General features: G+C 41.4%; 1 protein-coding gene across 3 annotated transcripts in view; it reads right to left on the bottom strand.

Moving 5' to 3' along the window:
• Positions 1 to 26465, bottom strand: part of ptprfa (protein tyrosine phosphatase receptor type Fa) — a 374997-nt gene that overhangs the window by 129338 nt on the left and 219194 nt on the right. For all 3 annotated transcript variants that reach the window (XM_030726596.1, XM_030726597.1, XM_030726598.1), the window contains 3 exons: positions 8686 to 8955; positions 2023 to 2604; positions 82 to 218 (listed from right to left, as the gene is read on the bottom strand). In XM_030726596.1, the coding sequence (XP_030582456.1) occupies positions 82 to 218; positions 2023 to 2604; positions 8686 to 8955 (989 nt within the window). The remainder of the gene's footprint in view (positions 1 to 81; positions 219 to 2022; positions 2605 to 8685; positions 8956 to 26465) is intronic.

The raw sequence follows: 26465 nt of genomic DNA, 5'->3' as shown, positions 1-26465 counted from the left end.
AACCTTTTGATACATGAAATATAAAACCAACAAACAACAACAAATATTTTGTGCACGTTTCTGTGGAAGGAAAACCTTTACCTTGTCTGTGGGATTGTTGGCCTCCCAGTACACCAGTTCAAAGCTAATGATGGGTTCCTGGACAGGCCAAAGCCACGACAGCATGATGCGTGAGTCCAGCTCAGCCTCACCCTCAAAGTCAGACGGCTGAGCTGGAACTGCAGGAGGAATCAAAGAGATGCGTTTAGAGAAGTAAAGATTTTTACTGAGCACAGAGTTGCCCTCCCACTAGGAAAGTCCACATTTACATTACTTTGAGTAGATGACCAGGTAACATCCTGTTGGCACAGCTTTTGGAATCATGATGGGACACCCTGAATGGATGTTCAAACAGGTTTTATATGGACTGCAGTGATTGATAAAAACAATTTAAATAGCTAGACATTGAAATAAGCGTTTAAGCTGAAATGTTTTATATCAGGCTTGTGTGGATCTTGAACTCTGTTCCACAAATAAACAAAGTGGCTCAGCTGAATTTGATTGGCTTTATTTTTCATTGCGGCTCTAGTGTGGTGCCATGTTTCTTCCTGTGAACCACAGTTCACTGAATGCCGTCTGTGACTGAAATACTCTTATTATTCGTGCGCGTGCAGAAAACTGTCCTTGAATATGAGGCACGTGGAGCCTTCAGCACATACAGCAAATGATGCGAGTCAACGTAAATGTGTTCCCTGCAGTTTTGCAGGTTTATACCCACATTTACCACAAGCTCACCTGTAACTTCACGCAAACAGCCGACACTGAACAACACAACTGTCTGTGTCTAAGTCAGTGCAGGCTTGTAGAAAAGTCTAGAGGTTGCAGGTTCGAAGCCTGATGCTGGCGTCTCCTTCTTTTGCACAAAATAAATATAATATAAATGTGTGTTATTTAATTTCCTTATAACTCTAATAACCTTATCACAATAGATCCAAGTAGACTTATCTAAACTAGATGTTTCTATTTTGTAAGAGTTACTACCAAAAGAGTGCACTGCTGTGCATTTCAGTCATTCATAGCTGATGTCATACTATGATACTGGACTGAAAGATGTCACCAGCAATTCAATTCCAACTTTTCTGTTACTTTTCTGCAAAATACAACTTGTTAACTTGGACAAATGTTTCAAGAATCAGCGACTGCACCTCACACTAATGATTAAAAACTTGAAACCAGCACAAAAATGACAATTAGCATGTAAACCACACCCCTCTGAACAGACACATGCACTGCAGCCTGACTCAGATGAGCTTTAATCTTCCAGCTCTCTACTACAAAGTCATTGTGATGTTGGATGGTGCTGACATGCAAACAGTACAGCTAATATAGCAGCCCGGTCCATTCACTGCTAATGAGTGAGTGGGTGTCATGTGTGCTGCATCTGGCACCCTCTGTCCAGGGTAGAATATTTCAAGTATCACAAATGGATCTGAAGCTGGATATTTCCTGCTGTGGGCTGCAGTGAGAAAGGCAAAATATCCCGACCTGATTTTCACAAAACTGTCTGAAGTTCATGAGTGAAAATGGGTTTGAACCACATGCTTTCTCCATGAACTGGCTCTCAAAACTTTAACAAGAACCGAGATATGGCATTATCAAACAGCCAAATTATTCAAATTATTATCAGTATTATCAAGAATTGAATTGTGGGATAATGAAAAACTAAAGATCCAAAATCCAAAAATGTATGGAACTGTACCGAAGTGGTGAAAGGAGGTGTGAATGCTCGACTCACAACTGCACAGAACATACAATTACAAAGGAAATGCTAATGCTGCTGTTTGTGCAACAACAGGCACCGTTGGCCAACACATGTGCACACAGTAAATGATCTGAGTAACTCTTTCACCTTTGCCAGCCACTTCTCAACAAAATAATCAATAACCTGACCCAGTGGTAGACTGCTTATAATACAACATGACTGCAGGAGGTTGGTTTTTTCCATGCCATTGCTTCGCAGCGACATGGTGAGCATGTTCTCACCTCCCTGCCGGGTTTTGATCTGCAGAGCATCAGAGGGAGGCCCGTCTCCCACAGAGGTGAAGCCCAGCACCCTCAGGCTGTAGGTGATATCTGTTGCCAGGCCTGAGATGGTGGTGAAATGGCTGTCATCTGTGTTGTGTTTCTGCCAGGCGCTGAGCGGTGCTTCATGGTCTGAGCTGTAGTAGACCCGATATCCCCGGATTTGGCCATTGGGCTCCTCTGGAGGTTCCCACTGGACCAGCATGGTGCTGGAGCTCAGCATGCGTGCCTGGACATGAAGAGGTGGCGATGAGGGGGCCTGCTCGCTTGTTCGAGTGTCCACGATGCTGCTGGGAGGCCCCCGGCCAACGTTGTTCACAGCCATGACACGAAACTCGTATTCGGAGAAGGGGCTGAGGCCACCGATGCTGTACCGTGTCGTGGCTACACCATCTACTTCCTGGAAACCATTCTCGGATAATTTGGCACGGTACTGAATCACATAGTAGGACACAGGTTCTGGGTTTCCAGAGTCCCAGGTTAGGGTAACACTAGTGGCTGTGGTTTCTGTCACAGTGAGGGAAGCGGGCATCTTGGGAAGAGCTGAAAGCAGAGACAGAAACAAGAGTCAGAAAAACAAGTTTTTCTGCATTCTCACTATTATTCTTCCCCTCTCTCAGGAAAGTCAGCCGCCGATGCTGGGTACACAGAGCTGTTCAACATTGCCAATCTAACACTTAATTATTATTCAGCTTGTCTCTGTCCTTTCCTGTTCTGCACTGGGCCAGTATTATGTTGCCAAGCAGATGGGCACATGTCCTCCTATGTAAATCCATCTATAGTCATCCAAACCTGAGCTGGAGATCATCAGGAGTGCATCTCTTTAATGCGGCCACACAGCAGAGTCTGAATTTTAAAAAGATGTCCAAAAAAAAAAAAAAAAACCCTCTCTTTTTCACAGAGAGGAGAAAAAATCTCACACACCTATTACTCCTTTGTGGACTACATTTGTAATTGTGTGTAAAACCATAACTGACTGTTAGAACATGTGTACAGGCTAACAGGTACACTCTGAATGTGTATTCAGTAGCTGTATTCATGGTCATGGGTCATTTTTTCACAGAAGCTGGTTGCAGATTTCAGCTCACTGAAAAAGCATTTATATCAATAATTTAAATTAGTATCTGCAGATATCTTAACAGCACAACACAGGTGGGAGTCAGATTCTCTGACCACAGTGATACGGCATCGAGTGTTATGAGATCAGAGCTCCAATAAAGGACTACTAGGATTTTGCATTAACCATTTATTATTATTACTGTGAAACTGTACAAAAAGTAACAGAAATGTTTTAACACAACTAACTAAGGTGATGGAGGTAAGTTATATTTGATCAAGTGGTCATGAATAAGCTATCAAAAGAGACTTTATCTTCATAGAGGTGGACCTCAGATTTCTGTCTTTGGTGAGCCTTCGGCACAAATGTTTTAAAAACATGAACAGCGTGAATTAAAGAAAAGAAAAAACAAACTCCTGAATATGAAAGTAGGCATCCCTCCTTCTGCAGCTTCTTTTCTTCTTAGCACGTCCCTGCAGATGAGCTAACAGCAAGCACTAAAAACAAGCCAATGCTAAAGTCTGGCTTCACACAGGATTTGAACCACGCTTTCCTTGGTGGAAGTCTTCCACACTGTACTTTCTATGCCGAAAGTGATATGGTCTGAATTGACCTTTGACTAGCTAAAGTCTGCTGACAGGGGCCAGATTTTCTCCCTCTTAAACCACCTGAATTACAATTATGCTGAAAGCTTATTGTGGATTTGTTTGTCCAGCAATGATGCATATCAATGCTTCAAGGAAAAATTCTCTTTTTTTGCCTTTATTTGTCTGTAGAAATGTGTCACAAAGTTTTGCTGCCTTGTGAAGTAAAACAGTTGCTCAGGAAAAAAATACATAATATAGTAACAACAGTCAGCTCATACTCTATCAAATGAAATGTTATCCAGAATATAAAGTGTGTGAGAGAGCGACAAAGAGAAATAAAAACAGCTCAGATGAAAAAACATATGGTGGTGGGTTTTGGGGGATTTTGAGCTGAAAGACTGTAAATCTGTGAGCCGGTCCAAAGCAGAGCAGTGGGGCGTGCGGAAAAGCTCACAGGCCACCTTTTGGGATGAAACCAGTGCAACCACAGGCTTTTAGCCCTGCTGCTCCAGTCCTGACATCTGCCTCATTTCCATGCAGTGCAGCCAAGCTATTCTTCTTCCTTACAAACATGTGAACCCCAGCAGGCTGGGACTGAATGAAGCCGCTGCTCCTCATGTAGTTCCCATCAATCTGTTGCTACAAGGCCACAACATCTGATACGGTTCTCTCTGAAAAATGAGCTCTATGAGCTTTTGTTCATGAAAATCAAATACAAGTAAAAGTGCAGCTTTTTAAGAATGAGCTCTGCTGATGAGATATGTCTGTCACCTTGAGTGCTTGTGAAATGATTTCAGACTTCTATCTGGAGGATTGGCTTAATGTCTGTTTCCACAGTATGATTTCCATTAGTCATGTTGCTCTCATTTTTTAAACACAAATATTGTTTTCATGCAGAAAATTGCTTCTACTGTGACGTAGTCAGGCGCTCATGCTACTGTCTGTATATTTTCACCAGCAATGAAAAATCACAACCTTCAGCTGGTATTAAAATGAAAACATAACTAGGAGAGATGGGCTGTAGGCCCCGTTAGGAACACAACTGTGGAGGAAATGGCAAATTTTACAAAGGTGAGTGAAATAAAATAAAATAAAAGCAAGTATATTAGGCTTGAAGAAGACCCCTGCCAGAGCAGGAGACTTCAGTGTTTATGTAAAGACAGAGTTGGTGAAATTTACATGAAACAGTACCGTACCTACTCTGGATGCTCAACCAGGACACTGAACAGTGAGGCCAATCCCTTTATTGCTGCTGTAGACTGAAAACTTTTGGGTTTGACATAAAAAAATTATAAGACAAAAGATCAACATCTCAGCTTTTATTTCCAGGTATGTACATCTGGATCTGATACACAGTTCAGAACATGGCACCTTTTGTCTGAACCCACACATTTTTCTTGTGAGCAGAAATAGATTAATGTAAATAAGAGCCCCCTGTAATCAGGCACCTGTGGTCCCTGCTCCGGTGACTCACCTGTGATTGTTATCTCTTCCTCTGCTTCCCGTTTCCTTCCTCTCTCCAGCTCACCATCAGTAGCCTCGGAGTGAAAGGACCGGAAACTCTCTCACAGAGGAGTGGCGAAACAAAGCAGAGTGTGTGGAAAACCAGCCTCAGCCGCCCAGCCGGCTTTAGAGACTGTGTGGCTTTTGAATAAAGATTCATTTAACCTTTCCCCCATGCTCTGCGCTTGTGTCCAGGTTAATGACGGCGCTAAACAGGTTGTTGCTGATGTCACTAACAGTTGTTTCAGGGTCTTTCTTTACAGCACTTACAATGTTTCTGTCATCAGCTGCTGCTGTTGTTTTCCTTGGTCTACGTGTTCGACATCAGTACACCAGTGACAACTTTCTTCTTCAGGATGTACCAAACAGTTGTACTGGCTGTGGCCAATGTTTGTTCAATGGCTCTGATTGATTTTCCATTTTCTCTCAGCTTCACAGTTGCTTGTTTTCACCCACAGACAGCTCTCTGGTTTTCATGTTGGTTACTCTTCTAACTATAAATGCACAGTCTGCACAGGCAAAACCCAAATCTGAAACCGAGCGCAGACATTCAGCGCCATTCATTGTTTGAATAATCAATGTAAAAGGACACACCGAGGCAACAAACCACACCTGCTGGTCACATGTTCCAATACTTCTGCTCACAAGAAAAATGGGTGGCTTCAGACAAAAGGTGCTGTGTATCAGATCCAGATGTAAGTACCTGGAAATAAAAACTGAGATGTTGATCTTTGGTCTCATATTCATCTTTTAATGTCAAACCTAAATGTTTTCAGTCTACAGCAAAAAAAATCAAATGATTGGCCTCACTGTTCCAGTGCTTTTGGAGGGGAGTGTATTAGAGAGCTTTTTTGGCACACAGGCCTGAAATCAAACTTCTCCAACATGCAGCCAGCTGCTGCTTTAGATTCTTGTTTTCAAACTGTATATAAAATAGGTCTGGGATATGAAAAGTGAAGCTAATGCAATAGTGCCTTAAACCTTAAAATAAATCAGACTGTATGGAAGTCTGTAAGAAAATTATCCTATCGTTCACCTGATTTATGACCTCGGTAAACACTTTGCAGATGAGTTTATGGTCTCAACATTTTTTATGGTCCCATTTATAGAAGAAAAAGGGGATAAAGCAGGGTATGATTAAGGGTGTGGCCTCAGTTTCTCCGTCCAATTGCGCCTTAATTAGTCACGCCTGGTACTGTATGAAAATGCTCAGCCAGAGGCTTCCAGATGTATTCAGAACTCAGTGCACTGAGGCACACATGTTCAAGAGGACCTGCTGAAGTTCAAACTGAGCATGAGAGTAGGAAAGAAAAGTGATTTCAGTGACTCTGAATGACTCCGAATGCTGTTGGTACCAGAAGGGCAGGTCTGAGCATTTGAGAAATTGCTGATCTACTGGGATTTTACTGCTCAACTCTTACTAGGCTTTATAGAGAATGGTCTAAAAAAGCAAAAATATCCAGTGAGCAGCAGTCCTCTGGGCTTTGTTGATGCCAGAGATCAGAGAATGGCCAGACTGCTGCAGCAGTAACTCAGATAACCACTTGTTACACTGTATACAGAAAAACATATCTTTTTTTTTTTTTTTTTTTTTTTTTTTTTTTATCTGAACGCAAAACACTGAACCTTAAAGCAGATACGCTACAGCAGCAGAGAACCGCAATAGGTGCCACTCGTGTTCAATAAGAACAGGAAAGAGAGGCTACAGTTCACACAGGCTCACAAAGATTTGGAACTAGAAGTCTGGAAAAATGTTGCCTGGTCTGATGAATCAGACCGATGGTTTTGATGCAATTTTGCTAACAAGCAAACAGACAAACATACCAACAACAATAATATTCAAAAGAAAAAAAAAGAGTCAGTGAGAGGAAAAAAGGAAACACAAAGGTCCAAAAGCAAACCACGGTTTCCCAGATAATAAACCTCTGATTTTCATCCTCATGTAGACTTTGTGGGTTCACATTATCTGTTGGATGTGAGGACATCTGGTGCATCACGGCATGTCACATCTCAGGATGAGATTGAATACCATTGTGGACCCCTATAACACTCCAAAAGTAATTTTTCCTGTGAGGCTGGACTGAAAACGGTTCACAAGCTTCATGACTGTCACGAAATTCTTCATGCAAGACATTTAATGTGAAATTTAACCATAATAAAAGTAATATTTACTCCATTTAAAACAGACAGCCTGCTACAGGAAAACAGGCACTGCTGCTTTTTGTTCAGTTGGTGGTACTAGTAACACAGCAATCAAGAAGCCTTATAATGGAAATGAAAGCTTTTTATTGTGTTGGTCCACTCACACTGCTGTTCATTTATGTCGACTCCTTTCACTCAGACATTAACAGTAAAACCTCCAGCAGCATGAATCCTGATTTAAGCAGCATCTTTGTTGACCACATGGACACTGTAACTGAAAACTGGTACTTGACTTTATGTTAATATATTCTGCTTTTTTGCTGAGGCCATTACACACAGGATTAGGGATTTGCTTTGTTAATGAACAGTGAATGACATGCAGGTTTCGCACTGCTCCAAGCTCCAAGCTTTCCATGTTCAAATGTTGATATTAATGAACGCTCTGTCAGGGAGTGCACGCAGGAAAGCTTTGTGTGTACTTTGTTTGACCTCGCTGTCTCGCTGGAGGAAAGCAATTCTCATCAAAGGTCCAGTTCACCTGAACTGCCTGTTGGGGTTTGCATGTTGTCCTGTGACTGTGAGGGTTTCCTCTGGGTTTTGTGGCTTCCTCCAACAGTCCAAAGACATTCTAAATTTCTATCAGATGCTGCACAGATATGGCCAAGGAGATGCACCAGGCCACAGCAACATGAAACCAAAAGATAACAATGCTCTTTTAAAGAGTGGCAACATCTACAGCTGGAGTTGGATGTTTGTCAGTCAGGTGACCATGAGTCATATTTTGTAGCGCTTGCTTTAGCTTGGTGGTTACGTTTAGGAATTGAAACCTACTTTGGCTTAAAATATACACCTTCAAAACAGCAACCCTGCAGGCTGAAACATTATGCTTACCCACTGACTGTAAAGTGATCCCAATATGTGAGAAGTTAGGAGTGAGTTGTCAAGACCTGATGTGCCACAGAACAGATGCCAAAGGACATCTAAGATATGAGTGAGACACCAACAGCTTTGGAAAAACTGATGCATTTGACAAAAATTTTAAATTCAAATCCCTCGTCAACAAGAGCTGAGACAGTACACGGAGTCCATGTGAAATGCTGACTGTCCTGATAACACGTGATCACATCAGCAAGTTAAATGGAGCCTAAAGTATGTAAGGTAGAAGTGAGGCTGCAACCTAAGACTGAACTCTGCCTTAGGAAAATATCAGCACTAAATCTAAAAGTCACACAATCTGACCAACAGATGCAATAAACAATTCATTTTTTCTGCTTGCAAAGTTTCCACTATTCACTGAGATCATATCAGACTCCCACGAAGGTGAGTGTTTCTTACCTTTGACTGTGATCTGAGCTGTAGTCTCGATCATGCCCAGGGAGGATATGGCCACACAGGTGTAATTGGCAGATTGGCGGATGTTGGTGAGCTCGAGTACATTGCGGCCAATGGGCATCTCATCCTCCCGGGTCAGCTCCACTTCACCGCTTATCCACTTAACATAAGGCATGGGAGCGCCGACTGCCACGCAGGTCAGGTTGACGCTGCCGCCGGGCATCACCTCGTGATTGGTGGGGGGGATGGAGAAACGAGGAGGCACACGGCGAACTGCAGGGGTACAGAGAAGCGGAGTGAGAGGAGACAGAGGAGAGAGGTTGGGGTGGAGAGACCACTGGACTGATTCAGTATTTGACTGGCCTGGCTTTTACTGTGCACCAGTGTATAATCTGCTCAGGTTGGATGAACTGTTAGCCTGGTGGAGGTTTACAGTTCTTACATCTGTTTTAGGCTTTTTCGTAAAGCTTAAAATTTTGTTGCAATCTTAAGTCAGCTTAAAGCCGATTTACAGTCAGGATTTTTCCTCCTGGGAAGTAAAGAATCAGTTTCACATCAGATTATTAATTATTTTATCAACATGTACCTAGAGATCTGGGGTTAGGACAGATCTTTCTTACTTTGCACCCTGGACATAGAATGAGTCACAGAAAAACCTCAATTTAAATATGCCTCTATCTGTAAGCGAATTTAAAAGCACAGTAAGGACTGCAGTGAAAGAGACCTTTGGATGTTTGTCTTGAGAAGCTTCTTAAATGTTTTAATGTTTTATAGTTCTGTGATTTGTATCTCATGTTGTATTTATAGTATTTTGAGATGTTTCTGAGTTTATATGGCTGCTAGTTTGGCCAGGTCTCCCTTATAAAAGAGATTACAATCTCACTGGGACTTCCTGGTGCATTAAAGGTAATTATAATAATAAAATCAATACGTTATTAAAATAGCTAGCTGTGTATGGCTAAGAGCTGAAATTGTTAGTGAACCGCAGAATCTGTTCACTGAACGTAATGGACAGAAGTGAAATATTTAGCAAGTTTGACTAAATCGTTGGACAAATGTAGCTAAAATCAGCCTAAATCTGCTGTATGTGTTACATGCACACATACAGCAGATTAACAATTTCCTAAACAATGTAAACTCTGTTCATGTGTAATAAGTTCATGGTGTAACTAAATATATATAAATCTTTGTTACTTTGAGGCTATTTATTCAATTCAGATACATTTTATTGTTATGGTGCTCATCCACAGCAACAGTTATCTAGGGGCATTTTATATTGTAAAGTAAAGACCGTGCAATATCATATTTTAATACTTATTGCCATGGTTACTATATTATCATTTTGGCGATACTTTTTTAATTTAAACTTTTGTACCAATAAAAACCACTTAATTTAAATACTAATGAGAGGTCACCATTCATGGTAAACATCCATGGAAATAATTTTGATACATTAATCATGACTGCAAATACTGACTTTAAATTTTAAAAAATGAACATACTAAACATGGATTTAATTTAATTTAATTTTTTTAATGGATAAGACTCACTGAGAGTAGAAATCCGATTTGACAGCTGGGATGGAGATATAAAGTTTCTGAATCTAAAACTGGGACTCTGTGTGACAGCTCACCTGTCTCAACTGTAGAAAAGTAGGTTTTGATTTACCAAGATTATATTGCTCAAATATATTGAGCACCAGGAAATTCATAATCTCAAATAGCTTTAACTGGGTTTTTGCTGGTATGCACTGGTATGAGGCTTCTCCTGACTTGGTGTGAGATTTATTTGGAAGGTGAGCGCATGGGTGACATGTCAGACGTGACAGTTGGCAACACTGCTGACAGCAAACAAAACATTTCTCCTAAACATAACGGATTAGCAGTTGAAATTAGTGACTGTGGTCATAGGTGGTGCAGTTGCTAAAACTAGTGGATGAGTGGATGTGTGGTTTAATAAGTGGTTATGGAGAGCTAACCCCCCAAATCCAGTTTAAATGTGGTCAAACACACACTTAAACTGAGAGGCGTTGTTAAAGAAGGGACGTCCTTGTGTCCACTGTGCTTTGAGGATATGTCAAAGGAACAAATGTTGGGAACCACTGCCTTAGGGTGCCATGTGCACTCAGAAACTGGGTAAAATGAGAACCTGTGTCTAAAGCAAGTAACTGGATTTCTCTGAAAAATCTGGGGTTTCCTGCTGGGCTGCAGGGATTAAATTGCACCTGGAGCCTAATGCAAGGCAAGGCGGCAGAATTTCTATCATATCCTGACGCTAAGGCACAAAGTGTGCTGGAGCGAACGCTGGATAAAGATTCTCTTCCATTGTTAGCTCTCATCCCTGGAAATCTCCCCAAAGTGTTTGGATCTGCTTCCTCATTACACAATGTCTGAATTAGTGCAACGGTCCTGTGTGCGCATCAAATCAAATGCAGACAGCTCTGTTGCATAAATGAAGTCCTTGCTCTTGACTTAGTCGGGCACACAGTCACGAAAATCTGACTCACAAAGTGTAATTTAAGCCCTGAGCCAGAGTGTTGGTGTGAGGAGCTTACAGTGTGGATCAGAGGCTTTTCTATGGGTTTCATTGTGGTTTAACTAAAGAAGGGGAAGAGCAAGGTTACACATTTTACCCCTCACTGTAGAAAAATCTGATGTAACAGGAGAGGGGAAGTTGAAAACTCTGAGCTTTCAAAAACTCTTACTTTGCACATAATGTCTGGCTGATCAATGACTGACAGCATCCAGAGTGTTGGGGAGCATGCGTGGGCTAAATGTTACTGTGGCAGAAGAGATAATGCAGCGTTTTGGGTGCTGCTCATACAAGAACAGCATTGTTTGCTGACATGGGAAGCTGGAGGCTCAGCAATGCAGATGGCTGGCATTAAGACGGATTCCCAAGAAGAAAACTAATGTGGAGGAGGAAGGAGAGAGGAAACAGGGCAAGGAGAAGAGGAGAAAAAAGAGAAGGAAGACGAGGAGGAAGATTCAGGGGCTGATAGGTCAGTCAGGTCGCATCTCACGGGAGATCTTTCTTACTGTGGCTAATCACGTATTTTAATTTGGAGGACAGGCACTTTGAGGATTTGATTAAAGGTACAATAAGGTCAAATGAGATTAAAAATATTTATCTTTAGGGTTGGAACCATTATTGATCAGTGACGATGACTCAGCGCTACTTCAGGCCAGTAATTCTGACTTTAGAAAGACGTTTTATATGTCAGTGTTATGACATATTTCGCAAACATGTATAATCTACTGGATTTGTTTAATATTGAGACTTCAGGATGAATTTACCCTAAAATATTGTGGGGAACTGCATCTCTCATGCCAGGCTTTTACAGCATTTGAACCAGTATTGTAATGGAGGTAGTGCATTTTCAATAAGCACAACAGGAAAAGTCAGGCCTTGATTTCCCAACTGACCTTTCAATACGCACACACACACACGCACACACACGCACTTCACTCAGGTGGCCTGGTGCCCATGTGGCCACGTGGGAAGTGTTTCCAACTTTGCTTATAAATTTAAATGATTTTAAATCAAGACTGAGAACTGAGAGAAACACGAGGACCAAAAACTATAAAATTTGGTTGCCAACAAAGATCCGTGCGTGTGTCCATGTGTGTGTGTGTGTATGTGTCAGTAAAGTTAAAACATTACAGCCAGTAGCACATTCGAGATCATAGTGACAGACACCATATCACTGTTATTACCTGTTGCAATTCTTACCAAGACAAAGTGGGGCTACAATAGGACATATTAGCTTTAGCTGGCCAGCATTCACCAGTGGGGATATTTGACACTACTGACTCTTGCAAACATTTCAGTTTTACATGACATGAATGCAACATGGAGTGTAAAGTTAGAAACTTTAGCAACACAGCAGGCATCGTGGCAGGTTACTATATTTGCTTATTTACTTTTTAATTGCAAATTTAGACTCCTTCCTATATATAGGTCTGTTTTTTATTTCTTCAGGGGTCTAAGATTGCAGATGCTGCATTACACACTGCAAAAACATCAAGTTTTTGTGATGGTCCACATTATGTCAGTGAATCCACCAAATCCTTACTATTGTATAATATAGTGTTAAGACTAATTCTCTTGTGCAATTTTCAGTTACAGTTCCTATTAAAGCAGTGTCATTGTTTCATATTTGGGCACTTAAACCTGCTGCTAACATAGCAGCCCATAAAGTGTGATCAAAAGGTTTTGGGAATGAGTCCATAAACATTTAATAACCTTACCTGATTTAACTTTGGTTACGTTTTGGCCACTTCCAGGTGGATTCCAGCGTGGCTGCTATTTTTAGATTATCTGTGGAAGTCTCGTTGCCCACTGCATTGACCACTGTGTGCTTTCTGATTTTACCACAGACCTCAAACTTACAGAAATCACACACTAACTTCTTCTTCAAACAAACTCAAACTTCATGTGAAGGATTTTTGCTGGTAATGAACAAGACCAAAAGAATGCTCATCTTCTTTTTCTTTTTTTTCCCCTTACATTCATGGCGCTGTGCACCGTTGAACTCATCAGGGTCAGGCTGTCAATGCAGACTTCTACTGTAATACCCTGAAGTGTCTGAGGAAGAACATTCAACAGAGATGACATGAACTGTGGTTCATGCCAGTGTATGCCAGAGACAGATTTACAGGCCCAGTCGCCAGATTAGTCAGCTTTGTCGATGGCTGTTTTCACACACTGGAGCAGATTCAGAAGAGGCACTAGTACAAGGGGGCATAATGGGACTTACACTGAGAAATATAAAAATTCTATTTTATTCATATAGCACAAAATCACAACATCAGTTGCCAAAAAATAGATGCCACTGGAATCTGGATATGCAAGAGAAGATATTGTGCAGGAGACTGGCCAAATTTAAATCAGGTAATATTTATTATTTTTAGGGACGGTTGCTCCCATTCATGTTCTCTAGCTCCTCCTGTGGTGTTCCTGAGGCACATCCAGACCAGACAGGATGTATGATTCCTCCAGGCGTTCTTCTAGCTGTACAGTATGTACCTGGAGGAGTTTAGAAGGCAGCCTGCACAGATACGCTGCCTGACCCTTCTCATCTGACCTGTCAGTGTGAAGGAGCAGTAGTTCTAAGATGAGCTCCATCAGTAATTCTGAGCTCCACACTCTAAAGGTGACCCTAAAACTCATTTCCTCAGCCTGTATCCAAAATTTTTATTGTTTTAGCCAAATACAGCAGCTTATGATCAGAGGCCAAGGCTGAAACAAGTCGTATTATAGCCTTAAAAATTTTCAGCTCAGCATTTTTCAAGCAATGTCCACAAAGCGTTACTGTGAACTCCGTTTATTTACCTTCACCCACTCATTTTTTCTTCTTTTGCATCTTGAATAATAGTCAGATGTAATAAATCCCCAACATAATGATGTAGTACTCAGATTAAAACATAAATATACTTTTTATGTTTTAATCTGAGTACTACATCATTATAGTTATAGTACTCAGATTGGACTAGTTGGATTTTATTCAACACTTCCTTCTACCAAGCTGCATCCTGCTAATTAAAATGTTTCCATACATGCACTGATTTTTTTTCTAGGATTGACCTGATACAGGTCGTCGACATTGATTCAGAAATAGCTCAGATTATATTCTAGAGGTTTTACCACAGACTACATGTAAGAAAACGAGTGTGTAAAATATCCTGAGCTGATTCTCACAGAGAATCCTATCCTGTGTCTTTATCAGACTGATCAGGGCTCTGTGGGAGCCAGTACTGGCTGTACTCAGATTACTTTTTATTGCAATGACTAACCTGATGAGTTATCAATTGTTATTTAGATAAAAATGTTAGTCTTTCCCGGATCCTTTATTTTACATCATTACTATTATTAGTTTTAAGTCCCTTTCAGTTCCAATGAGCTCACACATTTTAGCTCTGCAACACTCCACATGGCTCAGTACACCGGAGAATGATCCAGTTACTACAGACTCCAAAACTACAATCTCTTGTTGTGGCTAAAACCAGCATCTGTGTTACAGGCAGCTCCATCCAAAACAGTCCGTGTGTCCCTCAGATAAATTCTACTCATATACTAAGGAGTCAAACATGCACATCAGCAGCAACTCACTGCAGTAACAAACCAGCCCAAGCTTATGTTAATAGTAGCTTAGTGAAAGTAACTAGCATGACTGAGGAGGGCAGCGACCCTGCTGGGTCTGAGCGGCTGATGGACACCAACCTGCACGGCAATGATTTTGGAGCGGACGGGTTTTTGTAAATTAGAGATGCTCCCCAGAGTCTTTCTGGAACCAAAATGACTTTGTTTGCTACATTCCTCAATGCTGCAACATAACAGATTACTTTTTAATAGCCATAATCTTGTAACAAGTTATTTCTACAGCATTGGGGTGGGGGTGGGGGTGGGGGTGGGGGTGGGGGGTGGGGTACCATCTGCTTCAGGACTCTTTGTTGTTCTTGTGGCTGAGGATAATTCTGACTCTGGGCTCATCATACAGCAAAATGAATTATGGGTTGCAGGCTTCCTTTATGGGCTTGTGTAATGGATACAAATCTAGTGCCTGCACTGCACTTCATCATATGTGGAAAAGTGATTCATTTGATCTTGCCATTTGAATGTTTGATTCAAGTCAGTTAAAACTGACATGTTTGCTTTCAATACTTAGCAAAAGTCTGAGACTGGATGTGCTGGCCAGGACTGTGAAAATCATAGTGTTCTTGTGTTAGTCAATTAGAAAGTTACCCATGGACATGGAGGATGGTCACACTACGATGACAACAGTTATTAACTCTGAGGTTAAACATGATGGTGTTACTGCAACGTTTAATCTGGACAATGGCCTGATGGTGGATGTAAGTACTGATACTAGAGTGAGACTGAAATCAAACTCAGTAGCCAAGATGACTTTGAACAGTAAGAGATACATGAGAAAACCAACAAGAGTTAAAATGCAGACAGACTCTTTTTTTTTTTTACTGGCATGCCAGAGAAAAGAGACGAGAGAAAGAAGGGGAAAGGGAAGGAGAAGGGAGGAAGGATAATTTAGGCAAACTTCTGAAGTCAAGCCCAAAAAAGAAAAAAGCTGGAGTTGTGGGAGAAGCTAAGATGGAGAAGCTAAGATGAGCGGGGAAGCAAACATCTGTGTGCACTGTGAGGGGTCTCATGCAGCAGCACAGGTGTCGAGGCAGCAGCAGCATGCATACTCATGGATACGTGGATGGGAGATAGCAATAAATGCTGTTAATGGCATCTCAGCTAGAAAAAGTCTTTTTTTTTTTAAATCTTAAACAACTAATGAGAGCTAAGATTTAAGTTTAATGCTCATTGTATCATTTTTCTTTAAATCCACATTAACAAATCATACATTCCTGCTACTGAACAGGAGGTTATTATACAATGTTTCAAGCTTTATGTCTATTTTTCATCAGTTTTGTGTAATTTTATTTATTTTTTATTTTTGCAGAAGTGACTTTGCAGCTCCCCTAACGTTACTTTTCATTTCAGCTGGAGACCTGTGTTATGGAGGTGTGTTTTTAACAGCTCACCACAAAGATACCGGTACTTGTATCCTGTAAGACATGTTTTGGTGGGCCTCAGTCACACAGGCCTAGAGACGTGTTGGCGACCATCTGGCAACGACTGATTGTGAGGGGGAAAAAAAAAAAAAGGTTACTGGCACTCACAAACGTGAAACTGGTGCTACACCAAATACACCTGATTGCTTTGGTCACTAGCCGGTTGCTGCAGTTGCAACAGGCTTGCATGGAGGACGCTGGCTTGTGTGACAAGCAGTATCTACTGTGAGAAGTGCAACTCAAACTGGAAATGGAGAACCAATTCAAAACACATCACTTCAGGTTTTCCAAACAATTCGTGATGTGGAACAAAATCAAAGGCTGGCGGTCAACCAGCTTGATGGAGTTATGGCCCAGCAGCTACGCTATACAATCAGGAGGTTTTTGGTGCAGTGCCCTCTTTCAACCAATTTCACCCTGCAACAGCCAGCAACCTCCAGAAACCACTCACCAACTGGTTGGGGAATACACATTTTCTCCCCAGCGACCAGAAGTTGCCAGGTGGTTGCTAACATTTCCTACGCCTGTGTGACTGAGGGCTAGCACTGAGGTTTTAAAATGTGAAATACTAAAACAATGGATGACATCACAGTGGCTATGTCCATCATTTATATACAGGCTAGAGGTGTACTAATAGCGTGTGACACATTATCAAGTTGGCCACACAGTCTGGTAAACCCAACTCCACTCCCCACATGTGTACATATTTAAGAGTGTTTATGTTCTGAAATGTTTCTCACTCAGGACCAAATCTCCCATTATCTATTTGAAAAAATGTCTAAGAAACAGTAAATATTCTGGATGAATTTAAAATGAGCAACATGATGCAACATCACTGTAGGCAGTACGAGAGAAACTGGCTCCCTGCTGAACCCAAGCAGTTTAGATGAAATATTTACCTGAGATAAATAATCCATGCTGTTAGTGTCATTAGTAAAAACAAATCCAAACAGCACACTGACTTTTATCTTATCATCTGAGTTTCTCTGTTGATTACAGTCTGTAGACTTGAAGTAAAACTAATATCCTGGGCACAAAAAGAGATTTTCAAGCTTTTTTTTCTCAGTCTCACAGAGAGTTTAGAAGATGCTGTGCTGGACAAATGTGTGAGGTACCCTTTGATTATCAACAGGGAATTAAATATAAATTCCCTTGTTGAGCAATCAAACATAACTTAGCTCACTAAGTTAGGTAAATAATGTTATGGAAATTTGAAATTCTAATTGTTGTATCGATCTGCACTATTCACTGACCTCGTATATATAAAGACAAGGGAAACAAGCTGCACTACAAGGCTGTAAATTCACATATCAGACACAAACACTAGGGCTAGGGCTGCAATTCTCTCCTCTAGTAGTTCACTTCCCCTTCAATTTCTGAGCTCCTCCACATTCTGCTATTAATGATCCAGCAGTAAGAGTCTTGTAAAAAGCTGTAAACATCTCTGAGGCTTTTTTTCCCCCCTCTCTCTTACAGAGTCTAGTTCTGTAGCCGACAAGAGGAGAGAATGGTAAAAGCAGCGTGAGCTCAGAGCCTGCCGCTCGGTGTAATGATGGTCAGGCAGCAGATGAGAGCTGGGATGAGCCATGCCTTTGAATTAACCACGACAACAAAAACATGATCAGCATGCTGGAGAGGACCTCATGAGACTGATGCAACATTTTGTGAAGTGAGCACAAAACTCTGAAACCAGATATGTTATGCAAACTCTCTGCTCCCTTCTAACCAGGAAAGTTGTGAGGCATGTGACAATGGCATATACTAGATGCATCACTATCATGTCACTGTCATATGTAAGAAACCGTTGGAAGGTTTTGTTTTGGTAATGACAGTTAGGCTGTTAAGAAGGTTTTTGTCAAAGAGTAACCGCCCCCAACATTTGATTTGCTGACAGATGCTCTAAGCAATATTATACCCATGATATTATTAGGTTACTTAAATAAGATTAAAGATATGCTTCCTTTTTTTGAAGTAAATACTGTACTGGCTACTTGTCTGCAGTGCAAAATCTATCAAACCTTAACACAAAAAATGCACGAACTTGTAAGATGTTTTGGCGCTCTATTAGAGTGGGAACACTGCCCTTTATTTTGTCATAAAAGTGGAGTCATACCAACTGATAATTGCTCTTTTAGAGGCTGACAACGCTGAAAAGCGATGACGCCACAGGAATTTATGTCCTGTCAGAAAACATCACCTTTACTTATTCTTAGACTTGATCTCCTTCTCACTCACTCTTTGATTATGTTTAGGCAAAGATGACAGTTTGGGATAAAATTCCTTCGCAGTGTTAACCATCGCTTTAGTCCCATCTCTACAATAAACCTCAAATTTCACAGTTTTACAGCCTGTGTTGTGAAAAAGAACTACACATTTTGTTTTAGACCTGCGTATGGAAACACACCCAATGGACCAAAGCACTAGGCCTACACATTAAACCTACAGGAGCCGCTAGGCTATGAAAACCTGTGCTGTGAAGCTCCCAGCACACAGAGCCTTAGAGGCTTACACTCTGTAATGTTACGTGATCTGCCACTTATGACTGATTTGCTACGGTTTCTAATGCTTCCACTTTGCACTTTACAGTGAATCAACAAACATCTAGGAGGGAAGAAATTTGACAAACCGATTTGTTGCAATGATGGTATTTTACTACAGCACTACACTCAAGGTTTGTTTTAAAGGTTTGTTTCCTGTGTAGAAAATATCCCAGCACCCTGGATGCCTTACAACCCCAATTCAGTGGCACATCCTCAGTGTAATCCTTTCCTGGTGGTAAATGTATTTTAAAGACCTTTTTGTTCATTAATGACATTTAACACAAGACATGCTCATTTCACAATATTTTTTTTTTTTATGAAGCAGGTTGCACAGAGCAATATGTGATGTTGCTCATATATTAAAAGCAGGATGGGGGGAGGGTTGGAGATCAGTGGGGGTGAGGGGCAGGGTGGTTGCACTGTAGGGTCGGGGTCCTGAAAGAGAGGCCGGGACGGGCCTGAGGCGCCCAGCAAGATGCCGGCGCAGCACGGCTCCAGTCTGCCAGGCCTTGGCTTTAAGAGGGTAAAGAGTGAAAGAACCAACCTTCCCGTTGATCTGAGTGGTGAGATTTGGATTTTTGGTTTTTTTTTGGATGGCGGGGTGCAATGACGATGGAGGGATTTAAGATAAAGTGAGAAAGAAAAAAAACAGAAACAACGAGAGGGGCAAAATAAGGAGTGGGAGGAAGAAGACAAGGAGAAACAGAGAGAGTAAAACAGGCAAATATCTGCTTATCCGTTAATGAGTGAAAAACAGCCTGTACATCAGTGGCACACGCACGCACGCACGCACGCACGCACACACACACACACACACACACACACACACACACACACACACACACACAATATGGCATGTAACAACGCAATGCAAACCCACCACACACACACAATGAACGATACCCTCTAACGTAAGCAGAATAAGGCACACAGGGAGATCTTCAGTGTGACAGTAAAGAAACACCCCCCCCCCACCCCCCACCCCCCCCCACACACACACACACACTTTCCCCTCCCTGTCTTTAACACTGCAGCAGCATCTGATCCCTCCACAGCCTGTGAATTAAGACAGCATTAAGGAGGTCGAGGCTTGCTGACAACCAGACTTCATTAGGCACACAAAGCAGACATTGTGTTACCGCTCACATTTATTCTGCTCATTGACTGTGTGTGTGTGTGTGTGTGTGTGTGGGGCGGGGGGGGGGAGCTCAGCCACACAGCACCCTGAAATCAATGAGCACATAAACATGCTCCCCTAACAGGATTAATCCAACACTCACCTTGGGAATTATTCTGCCATGAACCCGGTCCTTACTGAGAGCACATTCATTTCTATGGAGGCACATTGGATAAGCTAGTACTGCATCAAAGGATAATATCGAGTCCTTGGACACTTTTTTTTTTTAAGTCCTCTTACCCACTAACTGATGAAAATACAAACACTGATTAAAAACAGTAGTAACTACCTTTATATGGACCTTCCAATCATTTGACTGTGAAGACAGAACTGTAAATGTGCTAAGCCCTCTGAGCCCTTGAATGTTACTCTCAGCTTTGACCAACTTTATACAGTTGGGTCCATTTATATTTAGATACTGACACACTCTCTGATACAATTTAGTTATTTAATAAATGAACCTAAAGTGCAAACTCTCAGCTTTGATTTGAGGGTATCTGTCCATCCACTGACTACCGCTTCTCCCAGTATGAGTCGCCAAGATGACAATTTAAGCAGAGATCCTCAAACCTCCCTCTACCTGGGCACATCCTTAAGCTTTTCTGGGGGATTAGCGAGGGATTCCCAAGGTACCAGAGTCATAATCTTTCCACTGTGTCTCATCTCTGCCTCAGGTTTTCCTCTCAGTTGGATATGTCCAAAACCGCTCATCCAGGAGGTGCCCAAGTCATATACTTGAAAGCAGTGGTTCTACTCCGGGCCCCTCCCAAACGGCTGAGCTCCTCTCTAAAGGTAAACCGAGACACCCTCTGGATGAAGCACATTTTCTTCTGCTAGGATCTGCAGTCTTATTCTTTTGGTCATTACCTACAGTTTATGGCCACAGGTTAGGGTAGGACAGAGATCAATCAATAAATCAATAGCTTTGTCTTTATCACAAGAGTACAGTACCAACATCACTGCAGACGCTGCACCAATCTGCCTGTTAATCTCCCCCTCTGTGCAGGAGTATGGGCATTTCCTTCATCAATTTAGCAGTTACAGGGTTTGGAGTTGACTTCAATTCCAGCATTTGCTTTTGGAAGCTCAACAACAGTGAATGACCACAGGACGGTAAAGATAAAACCCTTCAGAACTTCCCACCAAGTGAAGGACACAATCCAGGAGGAGGTAGGCATCTCATTAACCAAATCTGCCAAGTTCACCACAAGGTGAAAAACATTCATCAGTCTGGTCACATCTTTAAAAAGAAAAAAAAAAAAAGGCAGATCAATTCTGTAACATGATTCTACAGACATAAATTTAAGATCAGTCTGTAATGAAATTATAAGAGACAAACTCAGGGTGAAAGCCTGAAACGATCACTGTCTCAAAACATAGTGGAGACAGTGTGATGTTGGGACATGTGTGGTTTCAGCAGCACTGAGTCACTGATGTTTACTGATGCAATATATGACACAACTGTGAATTCTGAAATGACATACAGCAACACATTGGTGCAAAGTTGACTGGATGGAGCATCACAGTACAGAAAAACAAACCCAGGAGGATCTATCCTGCTTGCTCCACCTGAACAAGGTGCATCTTACTGCTGCAGACAAAACGTGAGGGAAGAAAGACCGAAGAACAGCTGTAGAAAAAGTCTGGACTGAAAGCACCACAAAGAGGCCTACGGTTTCAGGTAGTCGCTGCCTGCAAAAATTCTGGACAAAGTATTAAACATGAACATTTAAGCCCCTTAATTTAAAGACTCTGTATAAACATAGCTGGAATTCATTAGTGATTAATGCAATACATTTGTTCAACCCTTTGAAATAAAGCTGAGAGTCTGCACTTCATTTGCAGCATGATAGTTTAATTTTAACTGTAACTGTATCACTGTCTAGTTATCTACAGAACTAACTGTATTCAACTTTGACAAGCTTAACTTAAGCTCCGCTGACTTATGCCTTTATTGGGACAATAAAGGCTGTTTCTTCTTCTTCTTCTTCTTCTTCTTATACATAATATACATAAAGCAATTCAGCCCAGAAACAAGCTTTTTGCAACAAGTTAATGAATTTAGAGTTTTGAGTGTTGCTGATGTAAGATATGCTCTCCATTACTGCCATGGCTTACTGAAGGACACTTAATGGAAAAAAAGTAGTGTAAAAAAAATGGCTTCAACTGTTACATTATCTACAAATGATAACAAGTCTGTAGAACTGTTAAGTTAAAGGTAAGTGAGGACTGTGGATTCTGCTCTTGATCCTTTACAGCTGTGAACGCTCAACAAAAGTTTGTGGACCTTGAGTAAATATTAATTACTGTTTGCATTTTTATCTCATTTTCTCTGCATTTATTTACTGTAGCAATATGCACTAAAATGTTATTGGACTTCTCCATCGAGTGAATGTATTCAAGTGCATCTGTGGAGCACTGGAGCCAGCTTATCTGCAGTGTGTACAATGTTGAACTTCAAAAAGAAAAATCATTTAACAGGTAAACGGACCGAAGAACGTCCTCTGCATTCCAAGTAACATCTTATATATGAACGACGACACTGACAAACACATTCACTCCCAAAAATAGCATCTCACATGTCCATTAGAAGAAGAAGTGAAAACAAAACAAAGCATGTTAAACAATAAAATGCAGCTGGCTTCATGTGCAGATAGAAGGATAAGCATTTTGAGACATGAAAAGTAACATATACGGTCGAAGTATATGACTGACACCTGAGCGGGAAAGAGACTGTGGACTGGGGCAACAAATACAGAGAAAGGAACTAAAAAAAGATGAAGAGAGACGCCGATAGGGAAGGAAGACAGACACGTTGGCAACATATTTGTGACATATGTTGCGGTGATTGCTCAGAAGCCACACTCTGAGATGAAAATGGAAACAAAAAATACCGGCACACCTAGAGAGGTTACAGGTTAAAGCAACATCGGCAGAAACCTTGAAAAGAGAAGCAAAAATAAATCATACGCCTCATATTCTCACTTTGTTGGCTGCGGTTCTTGTTGCTGGTTCAGTGGAGGATGCTTCTTGCAAAATAAGCACAGATTACTTATGCAGAAGGAAAAACTATGTCTTCATTTGATTTTTAGTAACAAGACAGTTACCCGACAGTTTTTTTTAGTTCCCAAAGGCAAGTTTTTATCTTAATCTGAGTGCTCTGCTGTGATCTGCTATGTGGAAACTGATGCATCTGTTGTGTTAAGAAAATAAAAAAATGTACATCTGCTCGCACATATGTATTTGCAACACACACACACACACACACACACACACACACACACACACACACACACACACACACACACACACACACACACACACACACACACACACACACACACACACAGGGCCACTTGGCCCCAGAAAATCTGTCTTCAAGTTCACATTTAGTTCAAAATGAAATGGAGTGTGCTTTCAGGCTGTTTTAAGATTAAAATGAAGGAAGGACGTCATGTGCCAAAATAAGTCATTTCCCCAGTTTTGTATTTCTTTGTTTTTCCTAAGTTGGTATTGTTCCTGCTTAACGTCAATCCCACTGTTTTAGATCTGCGATTTCATGGAAAAATGCTGGAAAAATACTAAATACATAAACTTAATTTTTTTTTTAAAAAGTCACAGCTAGCGGAAAATGTAAAGCAGGTCTGTCATGTAGCAGTATGTTTCCCTTAGTATTTTTATGACACATGAAATCTTTGCCATCGTGTGTTCCTGCCAAAGAAAGCGTTCTAATTTTTGGTGTCACATACATTCACTGGCCAGTGTATTAGGTGTTTAACTCTCGTTACTGCAAATGGAAATGACTCAAAGCATTTAGGCATGTCGACATGGTCAGGATGACCCGCTGAAGTTCAAACTGGGCATCAGAATGGGGAAGAAATGTGATTTAAATGACTTTGAACATGATTGTTGGGAGAGTATTTCGGAAACTGCTGATCTGCTGGAATTTTCCTCCATCAAACATCTACAGAGAACGGATCGAAAAAAGAAAAGATCCAGTTCTCAGGGCAAAGATGTGTTATTGATGCCAGAGGTCAGAGGAGAGTGGCCAGACTGCTTCGAGATAATAGGAAGACAACAGTGACCCAAATAACCACTCGATACAACCAAGGTATGCAGAAGAGCATCTCTGAACAAACAACACATTAAACCTTGAGACAGATGCAGCAGCAGATGACCACAGTGGGCGCCACTCCTGTCAGTTAAAAAACAGGAAACTGAGGCTACAATTCACACAGTCTCACCAAACGAACAACAAGATTGGAAAAATGCAAAATCAACATGTCAGATACCTCTATACCAGGGATCCTCAAATCCAGACCTCGAGGTCCGGTGTCCTGCAGGTTTTAGATGTGTCTTTGCTTCAACACACCTGAGTCAAATATAGAAGTCATTAGCAGGACTCTGGAGAACTTGACTGCATACTGAGGAGGTAATTCAGCCATTTGATTCAGGTGTGTTGGATCAGGGACACATCTAAAACCTGCAGGACACCGCTCCACGAGGCCTGGATTTGAGGATCCCTGCTCTATACGATATGAAGATGATAAACATAATTATATACAAGCATCCCATATCTTTACACATTTATTTTCAATAAGATGAAACAAATCAGAAAATCAAGTTGAAATACTTTGGTTACGTGGCAACAAAATAACAAACAGTCATACAAGCAGATATATAATTACAATCAATATTAGCACAAACTATAAATAATTCTTCAGCTATGAAATCCAGTATGTAACTTTAAATTGATTCACATTCAAATTAAACAACAAACCAATACGTTTGGTAAAAAGATTACAAACACCTCTTAATTTCTGCCACATATTCATATAGTTGGTGTAGAAGTTTTGGCTGGCACTTTGAGGGAGTTGATGTATACTATTGCCAAAAGTATTCACTTGTCTGCTTCACATGTATATGAACTTGAGTAACATCCCATTCTTAATCCATAGGGTTTGATATGATGTCGGCCCACCCTTTGCAGCTATAACAGCTTCAACTTTTCTGGGAAGGCTTTCCACAGGTTTAGGAGGGTTTATGGGAATTTTTGACCATTTTTGTCCTAAAGCACATTCGTGAGATTGAAGGCCTGGCTCACAGTCTCCGCTCTAATTCATCCCAAAGGTGTTCTGTCAGGTTGAGGTCAGGACTCTGTGCAGGCCAGTCAAGTTCTTCCACACCAAACTGGCTCATCCATGTGTTTATGGAGCTGCTTTTTGCACTGAACAGGAAGGGGCCATCCCCAAACTGTTCCCACAAAGGTGGGAACATGAAATTGTCCTAAATATCTTGGTATGCCGAAGCATTCAGAGTTCCTTTCACTGGAACTAAGGGGCCGAGCCCAATTCCTGAAGGACACCCCCACACCATAATCCCCCTCCACCAGACTTTACACTTGGCACAATGCAGTCAAACAAGTACCGTTCTCCTGGCAACAGCTAAACCAGACTCATTCATCAGATTGCCAGATGGAGATGTGTGATTCGTCACTCCAGAGAACACGTCTCCACTGCTCTAGAGTCCACTGGCAGTGTGCTTTACACAACTGCATCCGACGCTTTGCGTTGTGCTTGGTGCTCAGCCAGGGAAACCCATTCCATGAAGCTCTCTATGCACTGTTCTTGAGCTAATCTGAAGGCCACATGAAGTTTGGAGGTCTTTAGCAAGTTGGTGACCTCTGTGCACAGAGTGCCTCAGAATCCACTGAAGCGCTCTGTGATTTTACATTGCCTAACACTTCATGGCTGAGTTCTCAGTCACTTCCACTTTGTTATAATCCCACTAACAGCTGACTGTGGAATATTTAGTAGTGAGGAAATTTCAGACTAGACTTGTTGCACAGGTGGCATCCTATCACAGTACCACACTGGAATCCACTGAGCTCCTGAGAGTGACCCATTCTTTCACCAGTGGTTGCAGAAGCAGTCTGGGTGCCTAGGTGCTGTGGCCATGGAAGTGATTAGAACACCTGAATTCAATGATTTGGAGGGGTGAGTAAATACTTTTGGTAATATAGTATAAGTCACCTTTTTCTGCATAGTCCTGACAACACCTGCACCCTTTTGGTTTTTCCTGTTGGACTGTGACCTTTAACATCTTACAATTGCTACGATGTGTTAAATTTATAATATCCAAACAAGCTTAATGTGGTGCAAAAAGGGTTAATCTTAACATCTACAGGTAGAAAATCGGGTGGGGGTGACTCAGGTTCGACTAATGCAACTGAAAATGTTATACATCATCTACAACTGATCCAGAACTCTGCAGCCAGAGCGCTTACTAGGACCAGAAGGAGACAGAACACAATACACCAGTTCCAAAGTCCCTACATTGGCCATCTGTCAGTGACCTTATTGACTGTATTTCCTTTTACTTGTTTTTAAAGCACTTCATTGTCTTGCTCCACTATATATGTCTGACATGCTGTCAGTGTATGAGCTAGTAAAGACCCTGAGGTCCTTCAACATGAATCTGCTGTTTTTT

Source organism: Archocentrus centrarchus, chromosome 4, assembly GCF_007364275.1.
Source record: "Archocentrus centrarchus isolate MPI-CPG fArcCen1 chromosome 4, fArcCen1, whole genome shotgun sequence".
Classification (NCBI taxonomy): Eukaryota; Metazoa; Chordata; class Actinopteri; order Cichliformes; family Cichlidae; genus Archocentrus; species Archocentrus centrarchus.
This window is presented reverse-complemented; position numbering and strand designations above follow the sequence as displayed.